Source organism: Papilio polytes, unplaced genomic scaffold (assembly GCF_000836215.1).
Source record: "Papilio polytes unplaced genomic scaffold, Ppol_1.0 DF821067.1, whole genome shotgun sequence".
NCBI classification, from domain to species: Eukaryota; Metazoa; Arthropoda; class Insecta; order Lepidoptera; family Papilionidae; genus Papilio; species Papilio polytes.
Genome location: NW_013528137.1, coordinates 142,170 through 154,330, shown reverse-complemented (window position 1 = coordinate 154,330; position 12,161 = coordinate 142,170). Strand labels below are relative to the sequence as shown.

At 34.0% G+C, this 12,161-nt stretch overlaps 1 protein-coding gene across 1 annotated transcript in view; it reads right to left on the bottom strand.

Annotated features, from left to right (window-relative positions):
* Positions 1-12,161, bottom strand: part of LOC106109644 — a 70,454-nt gene that overhangs the window by 48,038 nt on the left and 10,255 nt on the right. Inside the window, exon 2 of the mRNA XM_013291228.1 lies at positions 8,247-9,018. Coding sequence (XP_013146682.1) covers positions 8,247-8,978 — 732 coding nt within the window. The 5' untranslated portion in view covers positions 8,979-9,018. The remainder of the gene's footprint in view (positions 1-8,246; positions 9,019-12,161) is intronic.

Genomic DNA, 12,161 nt, shown 5'->3' with positions numbered 1-12,161 from the left:
TCCATCAGGTTAATTTACAAAAATAATAGCCATATAATAATTATAAAACATAAAACAATTAATATGTGACGATTGATTTTGTTATTACTAGCTTTCGCCTGCGACTTCATCCGCGTGGAGTTAAAAAACAAAAGCAAATAGTATATGTGTTCCTCCCAGACTATTCTCTAAGTGTATGCCATATTTCATTGAGATCCTTTCAGCCGTTTAGGCGGCAAACTCCAACAAACATCCATCCATCTAAGCTTTCGCATTTATAAAACTAGTAAGACTAGTTTTGATAACAACTAAGAGTACTTCAGAAAAAGTTATTAAAAACCACTATCGCTATGACTTCCAGCGCCAGTAATAAACATTTATCGTTTAGTTCAAAAATAAAACACGATTAATTGAGAGTATTTTTTTATCTGTTCTTCTGGAGTTTTAAATATTAATTGCGCGTGATGTTTTACTTCATTTCAATTGAATAAAAAAAATAAAGGCTTAACTCAAGGTTACTGTTTTAAAAATGGTGAATTTAAAAATTAAATCATCGGAACAAAACATGGCCAAGAATTTAAATTTTTAAAAATAATTAAACTGAAATTAGTAAAGCAACTGGCCGTTCAATTTACCTCGTATTATTTTTAAAGTCAAATTTCAGCTATAAAACTTAATTAAGGATAACATCCGTGATCTTTATTTAGTTAAAAAAATTCTGCATTTTATTTTAGGCATTTAATAAAATTAAGTTTTGGATAAAGCAACTCTCCGTGTACTAAAACACATGTCTTATATCTGTAAGCGAATTAAAGCGACGTCAAAGCCTATGGGTGTTGTGGCTTTTAAGTATATAATGACGTCACAGTTTGCTAATTACGTTCCTGGTCGTCAAGGACCTTTCGCTCCTTTTGAGTTGGAAATTCTTCTAGTGTCAGTTTGCTTTTCTTGGAATTTCACTTGTGTTAACAATTTATATGAACACATTCACCGTGTATTGTTACCTTAATAATGATATTGGACAGCAGAGATTCAAGGTGTTTCCTTAATTTTTCGTTGACATTCAATATCGTTATTAAGACAACGATCACTGGTCTTATAAACTCTGTTGTGTTATTCGATTGTTTATATTAGCATCCATCCCTTTCATTTTCCATTAAAAGTATGCGACAAAACTATATTTATATACGCAAATTTCGACAACGTAAACTTACGTGTATATAACATAATGTAATATTTTCATTTCTATACAGAGTTAAGTTGACGTCTTCTATAATGTTATTGGTTTAGATTTTCTTCAAGCTTTAACAATGATATTAATAGTTAATCTACACAAAAAGAAAAAAAGCCCTTACGTCTAAACAAATCGTGAGGAATCATACTTATTTTATTCTAATGAATTGCGCACGATTATGAATTCTATCAAAAATGTTATATAGAAATAAATTTTAATTGAACAATCTGGTATGGTTAGTTATTATACAGTTTTAAATAGAATTGTTCTGCATGCCTTACATCTAGGGTTGACTCAATTGAAAAGACACTACCATTTAGGGGCGCTATATGTCTTCGGTCTAAAGTTGTAATTTCTTTTGTTGACAGTCTTGAGGTCTATGTTTACGAAATTTGGCAACCCTACAAAAATCCCGTGGTAATCTACTTGTGACGTCACAGGCGGTTGCTACGCGGAACTGGATTTAAATACCCAAACAGAAGGAAAAATAACTCAAGGGCAAAGTGTTCTGGTCTTGTTGTTTTGAAATTTTACTACAGTGAGTGTTGAAGTTTTGTTGTTTTTATGAAACTCTGTAAACCGGTGAATAGGAAAGTAATTTCTGTTTAAGCTTCTATAAAGTACGAGCTATTGCTTGAAAAATATACGTTATGTTACTCAGCGATAACAGCGCTTTCTAATGATGAAAGAATGTTTTAAAACGACCGAGTAGTTTTGAGTTATTTCAATACGAAAAAAAAAATACAAATCTTTCCTCTTTATAATATTAGTATAGAATAACTTATTTATAGCAAATATATAGACGTTTTGATATGTTTATTGACATGATAAAAGATTTGTTACATTACTTTAAATGAGTTCAAGTTCAAAACAATCATAAAAACTATTTGATAAGTAAAAGATATAATCATACTAATATTATAAATGCGAAATTTTAGACGAATGGATGGATGGTTTGTTAGAGCACAAGCTAGGCTACAAAGCCTCAACGGCTGAAGGGATCTCGATGAAATTTAGCATAGATGCACAGAATAGTTTGGAAGAACACATAGGCTACTTTCTTTTGTTTTTTTTTTTTTTTATTTTAAGCGGACGAAGTATCAGGCGAAAGCTAGTAGTGAAATTACGAAAGACTAAACAATTTAATTTATAGTTTCATGGCCCACAAAATGAATATAAAAAAAATCTTGACGAACACGTACATATTCACTTAAATATTACCATCCTTACAAGAAACGAATCATAAATGCAATTAATCCGTAAAAAAATGATTAAAATAAAAATTCTAAGTATCAATTACATTGTATTTTTCCATTACTACGTCAAACTCACATGGTCAAAGTATGAGGGGATCGTCGGTCATATCGGAAGGTCAGTGGCAAGAAACTTACTACCTCGTGGCTTGTACTATTATGTTTGTTTGTAAAACAACTTTTTATTTATGTTTACGAAATCTTCTAACCTTGAAATTTAATTTGATGATTGCTACCTGTCGTCCAGTACTTTAATCAACAATTTCTCCATCCATGTAAGAAATATAAAGACACTAGCTTTGAGCTGCAACTTTGTACGCGCGCAATTAAAAAAATCTTAGAAGTTCTATTATGCCTATGTAGTCTTTCAGACTATATTCTAAGTATGTGCAAAATGAGACGTTCTGGATATACTAAAACTAATAAAACCACGGTAAATGTAAACAATTTAAGCGATAATAGCCTAATGGTTTGGGACACGGACTACCGATCTTGAGGTCGAGAGTTTGAATCCCGCCATTGTACTATTGTCGTGAACCATATCCTAGCACAAGCCTAGAGCTTAGTTGGAATGGTAAGGACATATTAGTAAATTAACAATGATCTACCAATATTTAATAGGAAAAAGAAATAATAAATCTTACTAATATTATAAATGCGAAAGTTTAGATGGATGGAAGGATGTTTGTTAGCGTTTGTAGCCTAAACGGCTGAACGGATCTCCATGAAATTTGGCACAGGTTTAGAGCATAGTCTGGAAGAACACATAGGCTTTTATCCCGGGATAATTTACGGTTCCCGTAGGATTCATTAATTTAGTTTATTAATGTTTACTCGATCATTCTGCAACGGTTCAACATATCTTATTGAAATTTGGCACAGATATAAAACAAAGTCTGAAGTACACATGGGATAAGCTTCATCCCCGAGGTGTCCGGTTCCCGAGGGATACGTAGCTCTTTGTTATTTATATAGTTCGTACGTTTTCTAATACCACGCGGACGAAGTCGCGGACAATAGCTCGTAATTTATACGTTCCAAAAATTGTATGTGTAAACATATATAGTTTAAATATAGAAAAAATCTCTGCTTCTCTTGCTCCAAAGACCAATAATACTCTAATGTTATTCTGTAGTTTATAACAAAACCACACAATGTCTATATATTAATTGGTACATTTGCATATCATTTGAATAAAATATGACTTGTACTTGCACTAACTTAACGATTGAACATTTAAAAGATACACTTTTAACCTTACATTACTACCTAAAGAGGTAACTTATTCACCACTTTTCCTCACGTCAATCCGCGCGAATTTAAATGTACACATACAAAAATACAAATCTTCAAGTTAAAAATGTTATTTTTCTTGGAGTAACGTAGACTATATTTGTCATTATCTAATTATACGCGGACAAAGTCGCGTGCAAGAGCTAGTCTATCCTAATATTACAAAGAGGATAGATTTGTATTTTTATATGTTTACTTGGTTGATTCTAAGAATTCTTTCACCATTAAAAAGCAACATTATCTCTGAGTACAGAGGCTAAGTGTTTTATCACTTTTTAATTTCACGCGGACGAAGTCGACAGCAACAGCTAGTATTAGTATAAATATAGATGAAATCAGTCTTAATATTTTTATACATGTACCCACGTATGGTGAACCCGTACCCGTCTACAAAGAGAAGCTTGGAATATACTAACATAGGCTAACCCCTAAGGGTAAACACACTGGTTACATTTAATTTAATTTCTTATCAATCTCCAAAATAATCAAACATTACGAGGTGTTTGCAAAATATGGCTGATAAAATAACCAATTTCAAGTTTGACAACGTACAAAAAAATAACATTTACATAAATTAACATGTATATTTTGAGAATTCGTTCTTTCAGGACAGAAACGAATAAACATTTCAAAACATATGAATCAAATTGATTTAGTAAAAGAAAAGGGATTGGGATAAAAATAATTCCGAGTTTAGTAGTCATCGTAAAAGTATTTATGGCATTTTCAATGCCAGATAGAATTCATATATCAAAATAATTGCTATTTCCAATGTCCATGATTCCCGTTCGTAAAATCATCTGCCTGGCCTTATCCCACACACGTGGGGGTTATGTTAATGTTTTGAATAAATTTATTTTTACCGCCTATCACCAACCGTACTTGAAAAAAACATTGATTATCTGTATTAAAAGATATCTAAAAACAATCAAAAACAACAGGTTTTGTAAACTAGTGATAAGATTGTGAATCCTTACCCTTGTTCGTCGAACCTCACTCGGCATTATCGATGCAATGTCTAATGATAAATAACTCACGTCACTGCACTATCTGATAGCACGGGGTCACACATGCCTCACGTCATCACACACGTCCGTTCCCGTCGGGCACACAACGCCTAATGATAATGCACAATATAATTGCGTGGGTAGTAGGGTATACAAAAATAATTCCCTGCGTTATACAAAAACTGGAGGAGTATCACGGCCGAGCGATCTGACGATTCCGTGTCCGTCTTCCGCGCCGGTATCACCACGCGCGTCGTTTTCGAACCGCTCCAATGAACGCCACTTCACTTTAGCGCTGTATTTCCTTACATTTGTGAATATAAAGTGAACGGATTCCACGAGCTAATTTACTTCCGCACTAGTTTATATGAAGTCTTTCCAATGTAGTACCGTTTGTTACGAGTAACAAAGGAGGGTTATAACGACTTTTTGACAGTTAACTGGTCTCGCCACTGGAGAAATAAGAACCTACGTTAGAAACGTTAGAAACGCACAAACTAGTACAGACCTATCAACCGAAACGTGTAGACAGAACAAAAGCAACACGTTAATTAAAACTTAATATCTCACTCGATAACATACGGGAATTTCAATATCTATATCTGTCTGTCTCCATTACATCCTGTTTACAATTAAACGATTGATTTTCATTGGTAAGGTCGCCGGAGATAGCACCCAAGGTTATGTTTAATTAAAGAACCTCAAAGTAAAAGGGGATTTCAATTACAAATAGATAAAGATTTTTTTTGTTAATATAAGAAAAATACAAAAGAACAGTTAAGTTTCTTTTGTTATATTTGACTGCTGTTAAGACAAAAGAAAAATTCAATTAGTCATTACGACCCTCGCCTACGACATGACCTCTTACATGTTACTGAACTCTAAATCTAGTCAATGTACGCGGAGTAAGGTTCTTGCATATGATTTTAGCCAGAATTAGTTTTATACATGTCTAGCTGTTGCTCGCGACTTCCTCCGCGTGAAATTAAAAAAATATAAAAAGTATAGACTACGTTACTCACAGATATTACCTTTTTAACGGTGAATTTTTTTTTAAACAGCCCAGTAGTTTTTGATTTATTGTCATACATACAAAAATACAAATCTTTCCTCTTTATAACATTAGTAAAGAAGTATAGATTAGATGGCAAACGAGCAAGCAGTCACCTCAATGAAAACAAATCACCCTTAATTGAAGATACGTTGCCTATTTGATATTTGAATGTTAATTCTGAAGCATCAATAGCCTAATGATTAAGAACCGTTTTCCGATCAGGTCATCAAGGATTCAAATCCCGATGTTTAACTATTGCCGTAACCCATATCTAAGCACAAGTCTGGAGATTAGTTGGTACAAGCAAATAAAGTAACATAATGTGCTAAAAAAAGTAATTATTCTGCTTAAATAAATAAAATAATGTTTAATCCTTGTCAACACTACAATTATGAAAAAAAAAATTAAAACACAAAATAATGAGAAACATAACTAATGAAATGAAAAAAAAAAGAAAAAGAAAAAGAAATATTTAAAATTAGCGTTGCAATGCTGACCGGATTGGGCCCTCGCTCAGCTATAAGTGCTGGATGCTCCTATTGAAGTACCAACGCTGATCTTCCGCAAGAGTAAGTAAAAAAAGTAAGTAAGTAACCTTATGGAAGTTAACAGAGATCATCGATTGGACTTGGAATAAGTTTGGCTATAAAAAATTTGTTGAATAAATGATTCTTGGATTGGAATATCCCAACCTTCAGTAGTTAATGATAATATCAATATTTATGGGTAAACTTTCCTTAGAAACACAAAATGACAAGGAAACTGCACAAAAGGATAACAGATATGATTATGATTAAAAATTCATTTACCGCAGAGCTAAATTAAAGTCGGTAATTTTAAGAAAAACTTGTCTGTACGGAAAATACGATGTTTCATACATGTTTAGGAAAAACCTTACAAAGTCTAATTGTATAGCAGTGAGCTAAAAACGCACGATAAAGTTACTAATAAATTCGGTTCTAACTCAGTATAAAATACAGTTGATCACATATGTAGCGAGTTTCCGACACATCGCATTGGGATATGTAAATAGACGTCCTTGACCATCTCTTTCTTTAAATTTATAAACAAATAAAATATTTAAATGTCTACACAATTTAAAATTATTAACTCTACAAGCGGGGTCACACTTTTGACTAAACTATTGTCGATTGTCGATTGTTGTGCAGTTTTCAACTGTTTGGTTGCACAACTAAAACCGAGTAGTATGCGCACCTCCATATAAGCTCATAGGAATCAAAGCGAGACTAAACAGTTGTCTGATAGTTTAGTTTCCGATGTGCGTACGCTCTAAGTACTCACACTTGGTAACTCTTAACTTATAACACACTCATACTTGGTAACTCTCAACAAATAAATCTCCATACATCGACCACATCAAATAAAAATCTAGTATCTTTGTCAAGGTCGTAATAAAATCCCTACGACTTAGAAGCCGTACAAGACCTCTAGCTTACACGTATGTACTTATTCTGAGATATGTTTTATTTCTTGTTTCATATTTGCATTGCATTTTTCAAATGACCATGTCAAAATGACATGACATGACAAACCTTGACAATCTTGCTTCCTTGATGTTGGCATCAACTTATGGTCTCCTTCCCACATTAGGATTATATCCAAAATTTTTACCCCTAAGTTTAATGGCGTGAAAATATATAGCCTAAAGCGTGACGTAAATGTAGGGCTATTTATTATAAAAAGAATTATTCAAAAATAAGCTGTAATTACTGCCATCTTAGGCAACAAACAATTGTATGTTTACGCTTTATTATAATAGTATAGGTATACAGTATAGATTGGCGTACAACATTTTCGATATTAATTTGTTGACAGCGTTAAAAAAATGGGATCAAGCCTATAAAAGTTTAAAGCAAGGGTTCCTCAAACATGTTATTCTGTGTATTTTAAATCCATAAATTTACATACATTCATCGATTACTAATGCTCTTGTATAGTTCACGTGACCGAGGCCTTATTTAATAAAACTAAATTAAAGTAATAATAACTATTTACGCCCGTATCGCTTAATATGACGTCATGGAAAAATAAAGACAATCGTCAACAAGGTAACGGCTCATAAAAGCAGATAAAAAATGTAGTTATCTGAAAAGTGACAATGTTCAGGTTTCCTTATATCAAAGGTGACAAAACCAATTATGGGTAAGAAGCGGTAGTCTTGGTTATTGACTTCAAAAGTCCGTTTTTTCACAAAAGTCGGTGACATTAAAAATATCAGATGACGAATACTTTGTCTAAGCTGGCGCATAGCATATGTTGATGGATTGCAGTAGATAATGGATCGGATTCAGTAACAATATCTATAATTTTCACTACTGCCCTAAATAAGGTCGAGATTATGTACTCAGAATTAGCGAAAAAACCTGCAAAATAAGACACTATTGTAAGATATATAAGGCTCTTACCTTATCGCCATCTGTCGGCAGAGTCCCGTATCCATACCAGCTCCTAGCCGGCCTCAGTCTGGGCTCCTCTTTGGGCGACAACAGTCCACTGCCCCACTTGACCACGCCTTCCGCGACTGCCGCCACTCCGGGAGTCTTCGGACTCCCATTAGGAGATTTCTGAGAAGGCACGCTCTTCTCTGCTACTGGTGGTAAAGTTGGCCGAGCACATCCCGACCTCCTTTCGTATATTCTTTTACACGTATCGTCAATATCAGTCTCTAACAGACCTTTCTTATCACTACCTCGCTTAACTTCTACTGTCCTTTTTAAGTCTTCCTGCCGCTGCGTCCATTTTGGATCGGATTCTTTTCGTTTCGCACTATCGTTCGACTCCTGTCTACAAAGCAGTGCTTTTTTTAGACTCTCGCTGGAGTCTTGTTTGGTGACAGACTTTTTGTCAATCTCCTTAGCTGCTTTTTTGTCATCTTTCGTGAGCAGAGCTCGTTTTAAGCTATCGGTGGAGTCTTGCTTGTGGATGATTTTTCTGGGGCATTCTGTGTTAAGGGAGTCGGTTGTTTTCGATATGAGTAGCTTTGGGTAGTCATATGGGGCATGTTCGTTGGGCGGGTTGAGCTCTAGGGAGCGTCTGTTCTTGCGTTTGTCGGCGGGAGCGATCTGCGCCTTGACGGGCAGCAGTCGGCGCGGCAGCAGGCTGCGGTGGTCAGCGAGTGGCGACTCCGGTCGCAGCATGATGGGCAGCGATCACGAACTGCCGCAGAAGTAGACACTCCTGCAACAAAAGGTGACTTAGGTTAGACTCAGTAATCAACAAGATAATGAAGCATGCTTTTATATAATTTTAAGGTAAAAGACAGCGACGCTTTCTTTTTAATCGGGAAGCTAAGTTATCTAAAATAATAAAAAAAAAATATTATATCAAATGATATGGCATTGTTGACTTTGGCATTGAAAGATAACATTATTGGCCATCAGATGATATTTGTTCATTATTAGATTTCGCATGACGTTTAAATTTCTGTTAACATCTACTTATTTGATAACTAGTATGAAGAAATTGCTAAGGTCCACACATGTACCAAGGTTCAAGGTACAATACGATTCTAAAAACCGATAGAAGTTTTCATTCATATTGAGATCGATGAGTCATTGTCTAATGAATGACTAAGTGCTTATGTACGCTCAATTGAACTCAGCCAGGTCTTACAATTACGGCATTGTGTTTACGCATTGCCGAAGAAATGCAAAGCCGAAAATAATCTACCAGGTAAATCAACATCGCCCACTCTCGGTCTGTTCTTTCATACACAATTTAATGTTTCAGGGCTGTCAATGTTTACTACGTTTTATTTTTATTTAATATCTTATCTGACAAATGCATTATGTTTAAGGTATCTAAACCTCTATCTGTAAGTGGTAAAACTGTCCCTAATTATTTTAATTGCCAGACATTTTGTCAATCAGTTTCATCCACTACTAAAAATGGATAAATCATTCATACCGACATGAAAAAAACAATAATAAAGCCAAAAGGATATAAGTGTTTAATTGAACACCAACTACGTTTTGCACAAGTGGTCATTCAAAGTCGCAATTTAAAGATAAAAAAAAATTGCAATTGTTATTTTTTCTCGTATAATTTTAGTTCAACCCTGTGTGTTACCTGGGCAGTACGAATGGAGAACCACATTACGCCTCCTGCGGGATTTAATGACGTCAAAGTTATTCCTGTTTGACATTTCGGTATAAATGGGGAGCTTTAGACGAAAATCCCGAGGCTCAAGTACAAGTAAATGCCAAATGTGAAACTACGCTATTTAATGCCGCTTTGCGAATGAATCGTATTCAAAGAGGGTTTTATATAGCGTATTTTTCTTTTTGAGTTTTAACTCAAATACGGGTGAGTAATATTCGCAACATGTTTAAATATATACGGATTTGTTTGTGTGTGTCAATTGTGTTACATCGTAAATGATAAATGAATTTAACAAGGGAGTTTTTGTTTATTTAAAAAGGTGGCAAACAAGTAAGCAGCCACATGAAATTGCTAAAATAGCGAAGAGACTTACTCATAGACATCCACTTTGCATATGCTACCTTAAAACAGCAGTTTGTTTATATTAAAAATGCGGAAGGAGAAGGTAAGGTAATTAATCTCCGGGTTCAAACATTAGAGGACAAATATATTAATAGCAAGAAACAACACTGTTTGAACTATAAATGCATATTCACACAACCCAATGGCTAAATGCACAATCAATTAGCATTAGGTGCAAATTATACTAAAAACTGCGAATATTTTAACAAGTTTCTGACAAATTGTATCCATTGTAGTATTCCCGATAATGAAAACCAATTTATATTGTTATATACTAAACGATATAATAAAAATGAGCCACAGGTAGTCAAATAATAAATTTGTACATTTTTAAGTATTTGTTTCTTAAAAAAAGATACAATGTCTTAGGCATTTTCATACATAATTTTAGCCTTTATTATAATACGATCTAGACAACGATTCAGTAGTATTCAATCCACTCAAAACAGAATTTAATAAAGATATCAAAGTACACTCAAGGCGTTACACCAAACATCTCGCGTGCCTCCCTTCTTATTATTCTGCGATATCCTTGAAAAGGTTGTGCGTAGGGTAACAAGGATTCCCACGTACAAATCAGGATAATACGATTCAATAGGAATTTCATAAACATCTATAACAATTAGTCCTATCTAATCAGAACGACGTTTACTTCTGTGGTCTTCAACTGTAAGCGACTCTTTCCACTGAGCGATATTGGCCGTACGTGACGAGTATGGAGACGCGAGTGTTTCTCGCCGAGATCTAGAGCTAGCTAGAACTATCTAGAATAAGAGCTGATAAGTATGAAATAGCGTTTTAAAACCATAAATTTTGCATGAAATTTATAAAAATACTATTATCCTGAGGTAACAATAACATTGCCAAGTTTCAGAGTTACAATATGGTTTCCACAATTGTGAATTAATACGCAAACACCCACAGACGAGAGATGGTAAGGACGTATTCAAACCAGATTAACTTGCCTTAGGGCTATTTATAACATCAGCCAAAGCGGTGTCTCACATTTTTAAATACAAACAGTGTAACAATAAACAAGTAATAAATAAATCAAAACATTTATATTTTCGAAGCCTATTGGCTTTAGACACTTTTATAACGAACTAGCTTTCGCTCGCGACTCCGTTCGCGTGGAATTAAATATAAAGTAAGTAGCCTATGTGTTCTTCCAGACTGTCCTTTACAACTATGCCAAATTACATCGAGATCCGTTCAGCCGTTTAGGCTACAAACTCTAACAAACATCCATCCATCTAAACTTTCGCATTTATAATATTAGAAGCTAGATTAAGATCTTTTGCTAGTTTGTCACTTTCAAGTTGAAAAAAAAAAGTTTGTTTTCCAATTGTACTTCATAGATACTAACCTACTTTTGATTTACCCATGCACTACATATTTTCAATCGAAAAAAATGTATTGACTAGAAATTCAATGCAAATACAAATAAAAGCAATCGACTATTTTATATATTGAGAGCACTACCACTTTTAATTCATTTTTGTGAGTGTATATCTAAATAATTCAGATAATTCTATCAATCACAACTTCGCACGATAAGTTTTAAATTAATTTATTTACGTGATGATTTGACATTAAACTTTATGTCAATGACTAGCTGTTTCCCGCGATTTCGCCCGCGTGGAATTAAAAAGTAATAAAACATATAGCCTATGTTACTCATTGATAAGGTAGCTTTTTAATGGTGAAAAAATATTTGAAATCGTCCCAGTAGTTTTTGAGTTATTTCAATACATACAAAATACAAATCTTATTTATAATACTAGTATAGATAGTATGTTCTTGACAAGCACAGTACA